The sequence below is a fragment of the Pimephales promelas genome, chromosome 21 (assembly GCF_988280905.1).
Source record: "Pimephales promelas chromosome 21, fPimPro1.hap1.1, whole genome shotgun sequence".
NCBI lineage: Eukaryota > Metazoa > Chordata > Actinopteri > Cypriniformes > Leuciscidae > Pimephales > Pimephales promelas.
In genome coordinates, this window is record NC_142789.1 from 26,955,947 (window position 1) to 26,975,740 (window position 19,794).

The 19,794-nt window shown below is 38.4% G+C and overlaps 1 protein-coding gene across 5 annotated transcripts in view; it reads right to left on the minus strand.

The window, feature by feature from the left end:
* The window catches only part of klhdc8a (kelch domain containing 8A), a 19,309-nt gene extending 5,682 nt beyond the window's left edge, over positions 1-13,627 (minus strand). The window contains exons 1-2 of one of the 5 annotated variants that reach the window (XM_039665376.2): positions 13,355-13,473; positions 689-1,090 (exon numbers count right to left, since the gene is read on the minus strand). In XM_039665376.2, coding sequence (XP_039521310.2) covers positions 689-1,064 — 376 coding nt within the window. In that variant the 5' untranslated portion in view covers positions 1,065-1,090; positions 13,355-13,473. The other 4 variants (XM_039665381.2, XM_039665378.2, XM_039665377.2 and 1 more) reach the window with 4 other exon arrangements.
* Between the last annotated feature and the right edge of the window lie 6,167 nt (positions 13,628-19,794).

The window sequence follows — 19,794 nt, forward strand, 5'->3', positions numbered from 1 at the left end:
CTTTTTTAAATATTTATATATAATATGTATTCTAATCATATTTTAACTTGAACAGCTTGTAATTATGAGACACTTCACTATCTAAAAACAATTGTTTTTGTTCTTTAATATGATCTTTCTGATATTTTTGCCCACAATTCATCAGTACGCACACATATAATGTATTACTAAAAAAAAGAATTAACACCACGTAACACTTTTTAACCATTCAAGTCAAAAACAATTTATTTCGTTACACGTTCATAATAAATAATATTGATCTTCATAATCTTTTAAAAATATGTTCCACTGTTAACCTCCAACTTGTAGTATATTAACACATTTAACTATCCCAAACATGATTTATTTCATTCTGTTATACACTTTCTTGATTGTATTGTTCACAATTAACCTTTTTAACTATAGATAGATAGATAGATAGATAGATAGATAGATAGATAGATAGATAGATAGATAGATAGATAGATAGATAGATAGATTGATTCTACTGATTTATAATAGTTTAATAATATAATATATTTATTATTGTATTATTTATTTATCAATTTCCATGAATAAAATCAAGGGCCCGGAACTTTTACCTCATTGAATAATTGATCATATAATTGATCTGTAATGGAAGTATGGTAATAATATTGGTAGTCACCATTCTATGTTGCCATTAACATGCCACAAAACTGTGTTGTACCTTTAACAGTGACAGAAAGCCCCATGGACGCCTCTCTGAGTGAGCACCTCTTCCTCCATCTGCCTTCCTCAGTGTTGTACACCTCCACGGCCTTTAGGGGGCGCTGGTCCTTCCCCATCCCACCGACCACCAGCAGCTGCTTCCCTAAAACGGCCACTGCCGCCCCGGCTCTCGGCGTGGGCATCGGAGGAAGGCTGAGCCAGCGGTCCACCTCGGGCGAGTAGAGCTCAAGAGCGCTGGTGGGTCGACCCGAGGCATCACAACCCCCCACCATATAGAGCTGCCCCCCCACATCAGCCAATGAGTGATACACACGGGCACTGGAAAGACATGCCAGGCTCTGCCAATGGAACTCATGGGCCGAGGGCACCGTCATCACCCTGTGGTTTTTGGAGTCAGCTCCTGTAAAACATCAAGAGTATTTCGTTTACATGGCTAGCTCTACATTCAGCCCACGTCTTTAATAGCGTTAATGTTTAGTAGTCACTGCTGTAATCCACTGTGTGCAATTCATACAGCAATTATGACAATGTGTAAAGTGATTACAACATTTGCAATAACAATGACAAGGTCCATATATTCTCATACTGTCGCCTACTATTCCCACGACGGACTATCTCATAACGCATCTGAATATATATCAGGCATCATGGTGCATTCTGTTCCATCTTTCTTCCAGAAGCATTTAGCCTTATATTTTACTAGCAGAAGTTACATGTATTTAAAGGGTACATATCATGCTTTTAAATCATTCATTTTTACTTATAAATAATAAATTTGTGGTCTATATAAAACATAACTGCGATGCTTGGGTCTGAATTCCTCATTATTATAGCTCCACAAGCCCCTTTTCTACCCCTTTTCTGACGTGCTTCTGTGAGCAAGTCGTTTCGAAGCGGCCCCTTTAAATAAAAAGGAGTTGCGTCATACCCCGCCCGCTTTCCAGGTCGCTGAGTTCACGGTCGGTTCAACTCCCCGCTTTCGGCCATTATTGTAGTTTGATAAGAGATACGATTACTATAGCTTCAAAAAACTTTTTTTTTTCACATGTTCTTGTCCATCAAGCCTTACATATTCGAGCCAGAGAGAGCGAGTTGAAAAAGACGACGACGAACCTGCAGAACAACGTCTTCATATGGATGCAGTGGTATGTAAGTTAAATTAACTATGTTGTGTTAGTGAAAGTCGACTATTTTCTCTTATTAAAACAAGCACACTGACAAGATAAATGACTGCCACTTTTTACCACTAAAAATCTGTATCAATAATTGAAGATAACTTACGTTTAGAAAGCGTCAGAAAACACAGCAGCTAAATGATAGGAGGAATTTACCCCTCATTCAGACGAAGTCGATCTGCAAACCCTTCTGTATACTGGCGGAGGTTGTTGAAGTGGGGATCCTTGAAGTGCTTCAGGTCACTACATCCAACAACCGAACATTTTGACTTGCCCTCTCGTAACTTCTGCATCATTGAGCTCGGACTACAAAATCGGAGCGAGAAATAATAATGGCGGATTGCTCGAAGTGTTGGACCGGTAGTTAATGTCCTTATTTGTCAGTTCCGCTGCAAATACTGTGACGTAATTGTTCAAAAAACGTCATAGAGAAGAAGAAAAATCTGAACAGGTTGAAAAATATGACCAAAACAGAATATAAAGATATAAACGAAGCACCTGAAGAGAATAATTTCATCTTTTCTGTACTTATAAACACTCCAAATATACAACAAAATGCATTTAAGGGCTAAAAAAGTGGATTTTGCATGATATGTGCCCTTTAAATGCACTTGCAATTGCCATTAGGCAAAACTGTCTTGATAATCAAATAAACAGTCCATTACGTTACATTTATTCGTTTAGTTGACGCTTTTATCCAAAGCAACTTACAATTGCTATGTCAGAGGTCGCACGCCTCATAAGCAACTAGGGGTTAAGTGTCTTGCTCAGGGACACATTGGTGTCTCACAGTGGTTTCGAAACCGGGTCTCTCACGCCAAAGGCATGTGTCTTATCCACTGCACCATCCATACTTATTAGATGTGTCAGATAATAGCCAAATGTTTTTCTTTAAAGGAACACTCCGACTTTTTGGGACTTTAGCCTATTCACCTTAACCCCCAGAGTTAGACAAGTCCATACATACCTTTTTCATCTCCGTGCGTGCTATAAGTCTGTTTGACGCACCCACCGCTAGCCTAGCTTAGCACAAAGGCTGGATGTGAATGGTTGCACTTTCATAGTAATCCAAATGAGTGACAAAATAACGCAATTGTTTTCCTATTTACATGTTGTGATTTGTATAGTCACAGAGTGTGCAAATAGCAAGGCCATATGAGACACAGACATCTTTTAACCGTATAAAACCTGGGAACTATTCTCTGAAGGCGAAGCACTGCTACTTTGACGGCGTAATAACCGCATCACCTGAGACACGCCGTGGTGAGGAGCGGAGAGTTCGCTTAGAGTTTGGGTAACAGAGTCAGCAATTTATAGTAAAAGCGTAGTTTACAGTCATGGGTTTTCGCTCTATTGTAAATAGCTGCGACAGTAAACAGGGGAGGTAATACCATGTTTCACAGAATTCCAACTAAAAACGCTGACTGGATGAAGAAATGGCTAACTTACTCTGGATATTTATCCAAACACACCTAAGATTATCAAGGGACATTATGTTTGCTCGGTACATTTCAATGGACGACTATTTTGAAAAAATGGAATTTGCCACACGGACCATAATGTGCTGAAGGATACGGCCATCCCATCGATAGCACAGACAGGACAAGTGGATCACCTGCGGCTGAGGTAAGTGTTCCGTTATGTTTTTAGATGACCTACTGTAACAGTGCCTTTAGCCAGATCTAATGTAACGTTAGTGACACTATTATATGATTAGGGTATGAATATGTTTTTATCTTGATGCGGTGCGGACGCGCTTGGAAAAAAAACGAGCGCGTTCACCACGTTGAACTTGCACCCTGCGCGCGGCGCGCCTAGTAGCTTAAATTTGAAATAACCATGGAAATAACGAACTTGAGCGTGCAAAAGGGTACGATAGGCTGTGAGTTCATTGTGCAAAAACAATTTGTGCTATTACTTTCCCCTTATTCTATCCTATAGTAATGCAATTATACTGTATATTATATAGGCTACTGTTGAATACATTTGGTTCAGCTAATAAATTGCATTTAAAATATATTGATTCCTGTAATAATAATTATTTATTCATGTGATATTTATAAATCTGGGTGCGTTTTTGGTTGGAAATCAATGAAACATGGTACCTGGTCTCCCCTGTTTATTGTCACAGCTCATACAATAAAGCAAACACCCATGATAAACTATGCTTTTCTATCTAACGTTAGTAATTGCTGACTCTTTACGCCAACACTGAGCGAACTCTCTGCTCCTCGTCACGGTGCATCTCAGGTGATGGTTATCACTCTGCCCAAGTAGCAGTGCTTCGCCTTCAGAAAATATAGTATTTATACGGTTAAAAGATGTCTGTGTCTCATATGGCCTTGATATTTGCACACTCTGTGACTATACAAATCACAACATGTAAATAGGAAAACGTTTGCGTTATTTTGTCACTCATTTGGATTAGTATGAAAGCTGCAACCATTCACATCCAGTCTTTGTGCTAAGCTAGGCTAGCGGTGGGTGCGTCAAACAGACTTATAGCACGCACGGAGATGAAAAAGGTATGTATGGACTTATCTAACTCTGGGGGATATGGTGAATAGGCTAAAGTCCCAAAAAGTCAGAGTGTTCCTTTAAACAATGTGCAAATTGAATTTTTATGTAGATAAATATTTTTTTATTTTATACTGATTCATGATTTGATTGTCAGTTAAATAGGAGATGGATATACTGTAGTGCCTGCTAAAACACAAATATATTGAAAGCTTGTTGTCTTTCCTATTAGCACTCTACATGCAATAATTGGATAGTAATCTACAATTATTCTGTAATCATATTAAGAGAAATAATAAGGGAACTAATTAGAAGAAGGCTAATGGATATCAAAGACTTGAGAAGCTCACTGTTGTTCCAATAGGCATACAGAGAGGCACATTTTGTCTTATTTATGGCTGTAAAATCCACGGCTTAAGTTATGCAAACACTTTTTTATGGTCTATTTTCATCCGAGTGGAGGCAGTGATATGGAAGACGGCCCAGAATAGCAACATCACTTGATTCAATTGATGCAGCCAATTTCACACAACTGTTCTTCTCTCCTCAGCTGTGTACACAATGAGCTTGAAGTGGGCTGTTGTACCGAGGCTTAGCATCCAGCAGTATCCAGGCAACCGTGGTCTTCACCCCAGTCCCTGACTTTCCTCGAGAAACCATTCCCATGCTTCCCCTACAACCCCTGCATGAAAGCTTTCCCAGAGTGCTTTCACAACCAATGAATATCATGATCAAAGTATTGCAGCTGACATTTTAGCAGATGTCAACATACGCTTCAAAATAAAATCCAAGTAATATCGAACGTCCGGTTTGTTTCTTAAGCAACACAACACAGATACTTCTTGTCTGAAACCAGTACTTGTTCTTCAAGCATACACTGGAGAGTAGGCTATATGTAAATTGATGTGTACATTTCAAAAGTTTGGGGTCAGTAGGGTCTTTTTTAAATTAAAAAAAAAGAAATTTTTATATCTTAAAGGAGTAGTTCACTTTAAAAACAACTTTTGCTGATAATTTTCTCACCCCCATGTCATCCAAGATATCCATTCTTTCTTCAGTCGAAAAGAAATTAAGGTTTTTGATGAAAACATTCCAGCATTTTTCTCCATATAATGCACTTCAGTGGGAACCAAACGGTTCAAGGTCCAAAAGACAACTTCAAACTGTTCAAAGGGCTTTAAACGATTTTCAGACGATGAATAAGGGTCTTATCAAACGAAACGATCGCTCATTAAATAAATAAATAACAAAGTTTAAGTTTTATAAGCTCAAATGCTCGCCTTGCTCTGTTCTGTTATGCGCGTTCGTGACTCTCCTGTTCGAGCTCGTTCATCAAAATGAACGAACCTTTTCCAGAGTCAACTCGTTCATTTCGTTCGTTGAATGAACCAAATGACACGAAAAAGATTCGTTCATTTTGATGAACAAGTTCGAATGACATGGTTATCTTGGATGACATGTAAATGCCCTTCAAGTAAAGTGTTACCGATTTATTTTTTAATTTTTTTAAATTTTTTGTAAAGTTAGCTACTAGTAGTTAGTCTACAAGTTCAACGCAAGACATCAGAAAGTATACAAGAATCCCGAGGGACTCGTCTCAATTTAAAAGACCTTCATTTATAAATGTTCCCATCTCAATGCCATTTACGGCTGATCAGTGGATGGCGAGTCCCTGATGGGATTCTCTGAAAAGCTGATCACACACAGACTATAGAAGTGTTTGGCCGCTCTGCTCTCATTGAAAGCCATCAGGTAGTACTTTAATGACGATTAAACTGGGTTATTACAGGTTGAGAGCTCTGGGCCTCTAGTGATTGTGTTAACTACACAGAGACCCCAGAGAGTGGTGAACACTTCATCAAGTCCAATCACTGTGTAAAATGAGGTGATCGTTCAGTGTCTCTTTCTCTTGTGCTTTCACACAGGTTCAAAATATCACTATCTCTGTCACACTTTCTCATTTTCTTTCAACATATTACCAACTTAAGGTGCTCGCATGCAGCACCCAAATCCCTTTTCTCACGTATATTATACATCAAACATGGACGAGGAACAGTCAATAGTAAGAGACCGAGATTGAGAAACGTCACTCAGAAGCTTAAAAAAGACCAACATAATAGTCTTTTTTTGGCACCAAGGATACATTTATGTTACTGGAAAAAAAAACAGAGAAAACAGCAATATTGTAAAATATTTTTACAATTTAAAATAATTGTGTTCAGTTTGAATATGTTTTAAAATTGTATTAATTCCAGCGATGCAAAGCTGAATTTTCAGCATCATTACTCCAGCCTTCAGTCATGTCACGTGATCCTGCAGAAATCATTCATGCTGATTTATTTATACGATTTAATTTTAGACTTTCTTACATTTCTTTATCTTTTTAAAAATATAAATATATACACAATATACTTTATTAAAAATTTGAAATTTAACTAATGTTAACTAACGAACCTTATTGTAAAGTGTTACCAAAGATATTTACTAAGCACCCTTCCCACAGCTCAAGTTTTCTTCACAACTGAAAATAAAAAAAATTTAAAGGCCTGGTTTAATAGGTCACCCTCAAGTTGTTCCAAACCTATGAGAGTTTCTTTCTTCAGTTGAACACAAAAGAGAATATTTTAAAGAATATTGGTAACCAGACAGTTGACCGTCGCCATTGGGAAAATAATAAATACTGAAGTCAGTGGCTACCAATGACAAAATATCTTATTTTGTGTTCAACAGAAGAAAGAAACTCATTTGGAACAACATAAGGGTGTTCAAAAATGTTTTATTGGGTAAACGATCCCTTTAAGTGATAGAAGACAGGCAATGGAAACTCTCCACAAGAAAAGAAAACCAAGTCTGATCAGCAAGCCTCCCTTGCTCAGCCAGCCTTTTGATGCTTTTAAAAAGTCAATACCTTGAATATGAAAAATGACAAGACATACTTATCTACGATAAAATCCCATTCCAATGCTAAGAAATGGATCTGTTTCCAATTAGACGTTCTGATGCTCCGTCACCAGCAAAACATTGTTCTTTGAAGAGCGTTTGTAGTGCAGATTATCAGTCGAGATTTAAATACATGTTTCAAATAACAATTACAAAGAGAGCCACGAAGCCGAGCCGGGCGAGTGGTAACTTGGTGAGATATTCTCAGATGTAAATTGACTGTCAAAGACGAGCTGAGATGAGAAGGCTTTTTTTTTCCTCACGGTCCGCCCCTCTGCCTTTCTTTCTCAGCCTTTGTATTCCAATCACAGTCTTTCACCTGGGGTTTTTCGACTATCTCCACTATCACTTACAGGCCAAGCTGTCGTACATTTCATCCACAGGAAGACAGGAACTTAAAAGAAAGCTCAAGAAACGACACATTTCTCAAGTCCCGTTCCGTCCCCCCCCCCCCCCACACGACTCGGTATGCAGAGTTGGGTTGCCATGGAAACAATGAGACCATCTCAAGATGTGGGAACCGGGGGTTCTGAGCGGAAGGCTTCTTGGCTTTTAATGATGCATTAAGCAACAAACAAAAATCACAGCGATCTTACCCCTTTGACCCGAGCTGACGTTCTCTTGTTAACGTACTCTTGGCATGCCTTGCAAATCGCATTAATTGCAATCTGTAATGATTTGCTCCGCCACGTCTTCATCTTTTGGTTAATTAACTGCGCGAACAGCTTGAGATCAACAGTAGGCCTACGAGCGCCCACTGAAGTCATTTACAATCAGTGTGCATCCTTTTCAAACTTTTAATTAGTTAGTCTCCCATCCCCAATACATAACTTAGGCTTAATTCTGGGCCTCATTGTATCCTAAACCTGAGCTATTAGCTACGACTATGATCCAATAGACTTTACGCAAATGATCCATTTAAGGTCCTCATGTCATTCTCTCCTCCGGCGAATCCACAAGTCCCAGCAGGTAAGCGTTTATCGACTTCTATTTAATTAGCCTCCCTGAATTCAAACAGCGCCAACTCTAAAGTCCATAGAAGTGCGCTTCTTAATCAGAACAAAATGATCCTGGGAGGGTTTATCTACCGAGCGTTGTTAAAGTTCTGCGGGGGATTCATTTAAATTTACATTTGCTTTCAGTATCAAATAGGGTTGAGCGTTTTGACAATATACTGTATGTGCGATCTGTCTCAGCGGGAAGAAAATGTGCTATATATCGCAGTTTTTGCATGGCAATCAGTGGACGGCACTGCATAATGAACCATTAAAAAGGGATTTAGAGTGAAACTGCAAAAATAAGGCCTTCAAACATCAGAATTCCCAACTTACATTGGCTAGCATTGCGTAGCATTTACATTTGTAAACTATTTATTTCACTCAACTATCCAAAAAGGCATCACATGATTAGTTAATATATAATCTTTTCCCTAAAATATCCAGCCATAGGCTATATTGTGATACATTCAGCGGCTCATCCATCAATATGGATTTTGTCCTTCCTCAAACGCCTACTATCAAAATGGAAATGATATAACAGAGCTGAAATCGAAGAATACTATACCTGACCTCTTCTTTATTCATCCGGTGCTTTCTTAATCCTGTGTGCTCATTGTCTGGCCAATGTCAACTGTAGCAGAGCAGATCATTTCCATAGCAACCCGGAATTCAGTGCACGAGAGCACCGCCGTCGCCATTCCCTGGAGGATTACATAAAACGCGCTTGTCTTTCCTTGACGATTTTATATTCAAAACCTCCCTGCAACCTGCTCTCCCGAAAAAGACGGCTAACTAAACCCAGAGAAATCTAGGTCAGCCATGGACAAAACCATAGCTGCTCTATTGATTCAACAAATTAAACTATGACTCCTTTAAAGGGCCTTTGATCAGACGGAGTGGATTAGATTCAATTACGAAGGCCTTCGATGTGCCATTTGAATATAAATGCAGTGGGATAATAACGTGGATGAGACCGGTCCGAATAAGGATTCGGCAGGAAGATTACAATTGGGAGCTGGGGATGTATTTCTCTAAAGCGAGAGCCAAAAGGTCTCATAGCTAATTGCTATGGAAATACCTTCCTACAATATGAATGAGTCCAAGGCCGCGGATCCTTAATCAGCAGACCGGCTATTCCCCGTGGTGTTTAAAGACACCAGTACGGCGAGAAATCACTGAAGCTCGACTCTGAAAACTTGGCAGGCTGTCACTGCTGCAGACAGTTAATATTTGGAGCGGTTGGACATTATGCAGTCGCAGTTTAAAGCAGGATGAAACTGTCTTCAGAAACTGCCTGGTTTGAGCCTAAGGGAAAAAAAAACCTTGTAGTGCAAAAATTCCCCCTTTTGAAAATGCCCTGCAAGTCAAAGTCTGCTAACCTTTAATACACATTATCAGCTGCATTGAAATGAGAAGGCTGAGTGACTGCTCGCAATGGCTCTGACCTTTCAGGTAGATGGATGCAATCCATAACTAAAGACTTGTCATGGATTAAGCGAGGTGTGACATCTTTACCAAAGGGCGAGAGATCTCAGGATAAGTGCAAAAATACTAGCACTGCTATATTTGTTAAAAGAGAACGCACTGACCAAGTAAAGTCCAATTCAATTTCACAAGTACGCTCTAAAAAGTTACCTTAAAGTCAACATAAAATCAAAATGATCTGTCTTATTGTGCACAGTTCATACGTGCATGTTATTTTTAATTAAAAAAAAATATTTTCTTTGTAATCTTTTTCTAAATGTAACATATGTTCCACCTCTGAGACAACTTTCATTTTTGAAAGATGTCAATTATCTGTCACTTTTCAGCCCAGACTCTACTCGGATATGAACCGACCACATTTCACAATCCAATCAATTTCTCTGCCAATAACGACACCAGGAATTGCAAAAGTAATGACTTTCCAAACAGATAGTCAGAATGGACCAAAACCCTTTTTTTATTGAATAGCCTATCATGTTGCACTTGCAAATAGATGATTTCATGTTACAAAATACCAGTAAAACCATAGTTCAAGTTCTAAGGCTTTGATTCTATGCTGTGCAAAAAGTATAGTAAATGTCACATCATAGCCCTCTGTTAGTAAAACATCAAAATCAACTTTACACAGCTTCTGATCAAACTCTGCAGATGTAAAATACACATTAAAATATAAAAAATGTGAGCCGGTGTTCTGACCATTTGTGCCACCCGCTCAGGATGTGCTAGTTAAACAGTCGTCCAAAACAATCCAAAACGCGGGTAGCATGATAGGGCAAAAAGGAAGCATTCGGATGTAGTAGGACACAGTGAAAATGTGTTAAAAAATGTGGCTAGCATCTGTTTGGAAAGTATTTGGCATCTAAAATGCATACTTCCCAACTATAAACAGTATTTGAAGAGAGTAGTATGTTGTCTGAATTTACTGTATCCATAAACCAGGTGTGCAATGTGCATTCAATGAACACTTTAAAATCCCATGAGGCCACGGGAGTTATGAAGTGACCAAACTGTCACTGATAGGTCACAAGACAATGACAACACCCATATAATACTAATACACATTCATACTCATTACTTATTTGTGCATCCTCGCTTCCTTTGCATCTTAGCCCCATCCCTTAAAAGGCCGTGTCTCCACCAAAGCGTTTTTTTGCCAGCTGGAATATGTTCAACTTTGGATAAAACGCAGCACTCATCACTGTCACTTTTTACCCAACTGTCCAATCACAGTGGAGGAGGGACGGGACTAATACCACACCGACCAACCGTCACAAAATTCTTTCTGTACAATGACATCAACCAGTAGAGAGCGAACCGAACAAAATGCACAGAATATCCGCAGCCCAGTTTACTTGTAACTGATTTTGCAGATAATTTGTTGAATACTAAAAATGTATTTTTCATCCATTTTGTTCGGTTAGCTCTGTTGGTTGATGCCGTTGTACAGAAAGAATGTTGTGACAGTTGGTCAGTGTGGTTTAGTCCCGCCCCTCCTCCACTGTGATTGGACGGGTGGATAAAAAGTGACAGTGATGAGGGCTGCGTTTTATCCCAAGTTGAACATTTTTAAACTCTTGGCGATCAGTAAAAAACGCTGGGCACTCAGCGTTTCAGCATGAAAAAAAAAAGCTCAGCGCCTCGTTACGCTTATGGCGTTTAAAAACGTGGCGCTCCCATTGAAAACAATCGAAAACATACGCCAGGCGCGTGAAAAAACATTTTGTGCACCAAAGCGTTTTTAGCCAGCTGAAAACGCTAGACGCTCTGCTGAAGACGCCGAGCTTTGGACGCTTGAGAGTGTTTTGGCAGCGCAGCGTTTTTTCCTTTGAGAGTTTTCGTTGCTATGATACAGAATATCCGCAGCACCGTTTACTTGTAAATGATTTCGCAGATAATTTGTTCCATATTAAAAATGTATTTTTCATCCATTTTGTTCGGTTAGCTCTGTTGGTTGATGCCGTTGTGCAGAAAGAATGTTGTGACAGTTGGTCAGTGTGGTTTAGTCCCGCCCTTCCTGCACTGTGATTGGACGGCTGGGTAATAAGTGACAGTGATGAGCGCTGCGTTTTATCCCAAGTTGAACATTTTTAAACTCTTGACGACCTGTAAAAAACGCTGTGCGCTCGGCGGTTCAGATTGAAAAAAACGCTCAGCGCCTCGTTACGTGCCTGGCGTTTAAAAAAACTTGCCGCTCCCATTGTAAACAATTGAAGACATACGCCAGGCGCGTGGAAAAACACTTTGGTGGTCACAAGGCCTTAGGATGCGAGGGAAGAATACACCCGTTTATATTCACTCATGACTCCTCATGAAGCTTCCTCGCTCCTCATTCCTCGCGGTGCAATTTTGCTGCCTTCACATGCTATTGGAATTATCGTACAAGTTCCCTAGTCAAATTGACAATGAACAGCCTCTCAAGTCAACATTTGAATGCGGTGAAAAAGCAATCATGACCTCAGAAGTGGGAAGTCGGAAATTTCCGAGGCAGCATTATGCTGCGTTCATGTGCTATGGTAATTATAGTAAATACCAAAAGCCAACGTAGAAAATGCACATGAACACCCCCTCATGTGGTATTTTCTACTGGGCAACTCGTAGAATATTTTGATGGACGAGTTGCCGAGATGAGATAACCTTTGAACTTTTCAAAATGGCGGAGAGCACTGCAAGAGTCGTGAATGGTAAAAATATATACTATGTCATGATCTAGAAAATATAGCATATTATTTACCTTTTGAGTTTTGATAAATCATTTTCTTGCTGTTGTAGATGACTTAAGCAATCTTAAATAGTTTTAGCTAAATAACAGGTCTGGATCTCCATCTTTTTACCACATTACAACAACGAAAAGCACTTGAACGCAACACACTGGTAAATACCAATTCACAAGTGGAAAATATCCTACTTTCCATAGCACGTGAACACAGCATTAGACATGGCAAGATGGCTAAGTTTGATTGGTTTCCAGGTCATGGGTTGGAGGAGAGGAGCGAGTAAATGAGGAAGCATCAATTTGAGTATTGAGAAGAACTCAAACTATGTAGAACCTACTTTTTAAATGGTCGCAAAGTAAGTAGGAAGAGCCTACCTAACTCAGAGAGTATGTGATTTGCACAATCCCATTTCCGGCACAGGACACTAATGGCAGAAGACTAATTGCAATTTAGTATGCACATAATGACGATGTCATCATCACAAGGGAGAACATTTAAACAAAGTCAAAGGGAAGTTTTCCAACTTGAATCGTACATTTATTTAAAAAGTTTTTTAAAAAAAACAACACACCTGAGAAATTATCCACACAGTAAAGTTTGAATGGCGGCTGCATTAATTGCACAATACAATGAAGAACAATTTACGAACTCCATTTGCATTTCGATTTATCAGATATGTACAGTAGCCTACAGTAAATATACAGTAGCCTATCACTACAATATAAAGTGTAAATCAAATGTTTAAAGGCTGTCATTTACTGTAAACAGTGAAGACATATGCTCTCTATATACTTCATAACATCAAAGCACAGAGGTTTGGAAATTAATCACTTACTGTTCGGGTCTGGGCTTCGGTTTCTTCCGATTCTCCTCGGGTGCTTCCCTTCTGGATAGAGAGCGATGCAGAGCAATAATACCGTAATCCACGCGTGGAGAAGAGACCCTCCCTCCCTCCCTTTTCTCTTTCTGTGTGTCTGTCTGTCTGTTTGTCTGTCTGTCAGCCTCCACGCATCATTCGCCGAACACAGCACAGCATCTCTCCTGCTCTCTCCCTCTCGCTTTCCCTCATATGGGTCATACATGAAATATTCATCGCATCCCTTCATCACATTCGTCATTCTGACATTAATTTCAGAAATGCTCAAGGGGGCTCCAGTGCGTCTGATAACCTACATGTACATTAGTCCATATCATTGTAACACATACGCAAATAACGCTGCCTGTGAAGTAATGAAAAGTTGCAGGAGTCGTTTATCCTGACGTTTGTGTTGTTGTTGATCTTTAACATCTTAAAATTTGAGGAAATTAGAAACCTTATCATTATAAGAGTGTTGTGAGTTTTTACCGAATTGGCCACGCCCCACAGGAAGTTGAGACGGAAGGACAGGAAGGGGAATTTAATTATCTTATTTACTTCAAATTCCTCAAGGACGTTTCGTAATTTGGACTAATATGCTTCTTAAAATCTATTTTGATGCCTCTGTTACAAAATATCCACCACATTGGTAGCCTACATTGTTTTCACAGAAATTAATAAATAATTTATTATATATCGGCCTAATTTTAATTAAACATGTAGTAATATACAGTATATAATTACTGTAACTTTCTAATATATAAATGTTGACACCAAAATTGGTCATATACTTGTTATATAATATATTGCAAGTACAGAATGCAGTTTCAATTACCTATTTCTAAAAACGTGAATGAAAAATAATTAAATAAAAATGTGTATTGTAGGTAACAATGGTAGTGTATAATAAAGTGCTCATTTGTGAAGTGATTGTATATCCCTTTCTAGTATATATATAATATATATAATATATATATGTGTGTGTCTGTGTGTGTATATATATATATATCTATATATGTATACACACACACACACATATACTGTACATTTGTACCATGTTTATGAAAAAATGGGTAGCTAATTCATATTGAAAATGAACCTTTTTTAAACTTACAGCAGAAAACATATAGTAGGCCTTACAGTAGGCCTATGCAGATTCAAATCCTGTTTGCTACATCAATTCCAATTCAATTCTGAATGGCACACAGTCCTGTCACCCTCCTTTCTTCTTTAGTCTGTAAACATCTTATCTGCAAACACTCCAGAGGGACATATTTGTGCAACAATAATTAATCTATATATAGCTCCACTGCTCCAGGAGTCCTTCTTTTGAGCTAGGCGATGCCAATCACAACATCAAGCTCACACTTGCCCTAGATTCCCACCGCCACTCGTCCAGACTTGTGTCCCGTAGCCCTCCAAATCCACTGGAGACTTGACCCGCTTGTGCTGTTAGGTAATTACAGCGAGAAGTCCGACGTTAAGGGCGTCTTTGTGATAAAACATGAAAGATGCACACAATAAAAGACATGTTTTGTATTCTGCAGTTTACCAAGTGCTGATGAAAAATGCCACTTTTATGTTGCACTGTTCTGTTGCAAAAGATGTTTCTTCCTGCGCATGCTGGGATTGAGGAAAACGCATTGACAGTACAGAAAACAGCAGGTGACTGGGGTACGGTTTGAAGTCTGAGACGAAAAAGCAGGAATCCACATCATGAGTCCACATCATGTGAAGGAATGCTTGGGAATGCAGAGTGTTTTGTGAACTACGTAGGGTGTCAATTTGTTTATAATATCCTTTGATCTTGGGAGTTATGTGGAATGCAATTATATGCTTGAGGTGATGGAGGTCACATTGGACACTGAGTTTGTTACACCACACACACACACATTGGGTTTCCATGTATTATGGGGACTTTCCACCAACATAATATAGATATTATACTGTACAAACTGTATATTCTAGCCCCTAAATCTATACCTAAAACACACACACACACACACACACAAAAAACACTCTAGACTTTTTCCTCATAAATAGGGAACAAAAAATATCCAAGGATATATTCGGATATTTTTGTGGGGCCATTCCGTTTTAGTATTTACAACTAGTTTTCTAGAGTGACACTATCTAACAGGCCGGCAGGTTTAACTTCATTGTGTTTTTAATAGTTTCTTTGATCACTGATTTGAAATCTGTTGGCTTTGAAAAAGTCTGTCTTCTATTATTTACTATTTCATAGTTCTTCACCCCTGATAATAACACATAAAACACTGCAAATTCAGACTGTATTTGGCTGAAACACTTTGAAATTTTCAATCATTTATTTCAACATTTATTGGAGTGTGCATTTATTAATGCATTTCTGATATGTGGTTATAGGGATCCATGTAAAAAATATATTTTCACGATTTGTAATCACAACATTTTTTTTTTGTCAAATCAACTTCAGATACAGTAACATAATATTTTGAGTTTCTGATGATTATGTCAAACTCCTTTATTGTATGAACTCAATTTTTCCATTTCAAGTAACTTAACATTTTTAGGCAGTCAGGTTACTTAATTTTTTAAGTTAAACCAACAATATTTTTTTATGTTCTATACGAACTGCAACATATGCTACTTAATTTTAATAGTTTGAATCCAAATTTGCTTACTGTTAATTTTAATAAAGAACATGCTTCTGGATGAACAGCTTGCTTATTAATAAGCTCTCCCACATTAAACTTTGGATAAAGTAAAGTTTATAAAAAATTTAAAAAAAAAAATGACAAAATTATTTCAGATCCATTCCAGCGAATTCTGTATTTTGTCTCCTAAAATCTGTGAAGAAAAATGCCTGCAGAATCTATCTGGGCCAGATTAACTAAATTTAGAAAAGAGATTAAATCTTCCATGAAAAATCACCCAAAACTGGGCATAAAAGTTTTCCTAATCCAATCTTACTCTCTTCACATACACTAGAAGTTCACATTCGTCCATGGGCAAGATTTCATGTGGAAGAAGACAACTGTGAGTTAATTATAAAGATGGTACTCGGTACAGACAAAAAACACATTTTGTGGAACTTGATTGCCAATTAAAAAAATCACAAAAAATTAACATACCACATAATTAGCATGCGTGGGATGAAATGCAAACGAGAGGGCATGGGGTGAGAAATTCGGAGCGTCCTGGTGATCATTTTCTGTCTGCCTCACCCAGAGTGTCTCGCCGCAGCCTCTTGATAAAAACACACTGCTAATTTAGCGCTGATTTATGCACTCCTTGGGATGATGAAAGTGTTTCATGCTGCAGCGTCTCAGTGAATTATGAAGCCGAATAACAGAACAGCATCTCTGGTATAATAAGAATAGAGACTAGGGATTGCAGCATCTAGTTTGTGTTGACTTAACAATCTTATGACTTCTGTTTCAGGAAAATTCCTCTGAAGTTCACATCCCAGCCATATGCATAAGGAATTGACGTGACAAGTAATGAATAGTCATGTTCTAAACAAAAAACAACTTTATTCAAGCAATTTCATGCTGACCTCATATATGCAGTGGATGTGTGGCTTTAACGTGTGATAGACATGGCCCGACGAGCTCTCTTGCTGATGCTTGGGATTTTCTAACTTTTATCTAAGAGTTGAGGCTGGAGATGCCCGGGGCAGAGTGCAACTCAGGTGTGAAAGTGGAAGATGAGGGACCATGACTTATCCTCCACACTTCCTGGAAAATACCGGTTTGAGATCACCATGGATGAGCAGTTCAACCTGGCATGATGAGTTTGATGACATCTGAGCAAGAAAATGGAACTAGAATTGAGCATTTTCGCCTGCCTGTGCATAAGTGCTGTGGATGGTTGCCAGGGTGTTGCTTTTCGATGGCTACGATGCTTCCTCAAAAATATTTGACTCCTGGTCAACACAGAATGACATCTTATTTAAACCTGCAACACATCTCATTTGTGATCAGCTGTACAAATAAACTGAAATGAAAACTGATTCAGTCTCAACATGAAATTACATGGAACGGCATCTTAGCAGCAGAGAGGTTCACAACTGTTACTAGGGCAACCAGAACAAGAAACGCCTACTAGAAACTGAGCAGTGACTGGCGACACGCAGACATCTGCTGCATACATATTTCAGCGTTGCCATTTAACTCACTTCACAACGTAAGAGTCGAGTGTCTGAAATAACTTCAAATCTGATGTGGTTTCATATCAATATGAGGCAGAGATAATAGTACTTAATATTTTAATGCTAAGCTAATTAGCTATTAATGTGTGTCTATAAATACACTGTGTTTTTATGTTAGATGCAATTCATCACGATAAATCGATTTGACAGCACTATTAAATATAGATGAATCCTTCTTAAAGCTACAAACGTTATTCAGTAAAGAGCAGTGAGGGATTTTCTCTGTCTTTTGTGATTTGATTAATATGGCAAGAAGCAGTGGGTTTATTAGGCTGCTGTCACTTTAAGACCTGACACACATGACACAGATCTGACACACATCCTATTTTCTCACAACTCTTGTCTTTCAATTAAAACTTATTTAACTCATTTAAAGGAGTAGTTCACTTTTAAAAAAAAAACCTTTGCTGATAATTTACTCACAAGATGTCCATGTCTTTCTTTCTTCAGTCGAAAAGAAATTAAGATTTTTGATTCCAGGATTTTCTCCATATAATGGACTTCAATGAGAGTTTCAGTGCAGGCTTTAAAGACACCAGACGATGAATAAGGGTCTTATTCGTCTCAGATCTGCTTTTAGATCAAATGTACGGAACATGGGTGTTTCATTAGATGAGTCTTTAAACTTTGACAAACAAATTTAATCTGTAATAAGATTTAGTTTTCATCAACTCCTGAACATAAAATCTGAATATACTAAACTTGTAGCTGGCTGATTGAAACAGACATTACATTATATCTGTGTATTCACTGGTAAAGGGTAAAATATAGGAAATGTATATATATATTTTTTAAGATATTTGAAGTAAACATATTATAAAGCATGTATATAGTCGAATCAGACCTATTTACTGTGTGTATATAAATAAATATATATATATATATATTTGAACATTTATTTGTTCATTTTCTGCTTCTGAACACTTGATCATTTCATATGTATACATAATGTATATAACATATTTCATTAAATGTATATATAATGAAATGATCAAGTGTTAGCGATCAAAGATAAATGCGTTCAAATGTTTCCTTGCATTTTATTTATGATATTTGTTGGCTGAGATGGTTTTGCTGCGGTTTTGATTAACTGAAGCCATTCAAAATCCAAGGGTTACAAATAATTTCCTGTAAACGGATGTTATCTTGTATGTGAAGCTGAATGTGTTTCATGCAAATCACACAATATTCCCAGAATAGTATTTCTAAGCATTCAGTAAATATTCATCATTCATTACTTCATTGAATTTTCTGCATCGCGCCACTCAGTTCTTGGGTGACTTTCAACCGAGGCCTGATCTGACAATGACTCATTCACCTTTCATCAGTATCAGATCAGTGGATTGGGCTTTATTTCATTTACAGTGCCTTTTGTCAAGAGGCTTCTAATGGAAATATAAGCCAGGTCAGGGACAGCAGCGTGAAAGAGCGATTTCAAGCCATTGGCAGCACTGCGAGCTCTTTAAATTCACAAAAACGCATCCATCACAGCATGGGTCCGCTTCATATCTCTGGCCACAAACCGGTTACTGAGCTCTGATAACACATCGAATTAAGCCCTAACTGAGTGGATGGAGAAGCTCACCAGCTGAGTCCACTCAAAGAGCAGGCAATAAGAAGAGAAAATGTGCCCCCATGCAGCATTAATGCGTAAACTGGGATTTTTGTAAATGAATCTTACCAGCAAAACGATCTTGCGAGAAAGGTCAGCATGCCATTTTGCTACCCAGCACTGCCCTGTGGATGTAGAAGAGTATTCATCATAGCGGTCTCTCAAGGATTCTCACTCGCCCGATCTTTCCGCCCCAATTTTCCAGCCTTGGTGCGGGGAGAAATATGGCAGCCTGTTGTCTTTATCACCTTAATTGGTACAAATCTCAGCCGCTGCAGGACCAAGATGAAACGAGACCTGAAAATAGACTCTGGCCTCATGAGCCCTGGGTGTACGGCTCCCAAGAGTGCTTCAAGACTGATAGATATGACACGGGTATATACTACACGATTGTCAATATCTCCCACAGTCACACAAAGTACTGATTTGCACCATGTGAAGTGGCTAAACACAACAATCCAAGACAACCAAGCAGATTTAATGGCCTCTTTGTCAATTTTTGTGACTGATATTGATGGAGAGAAAGCACTAAACACTCTCTGAGTAGAACATTGGTTTGAAATGTTCATGCATGCTATACGGTTCAGGTTCAAAAAAGCCTTACATTGCTATGCA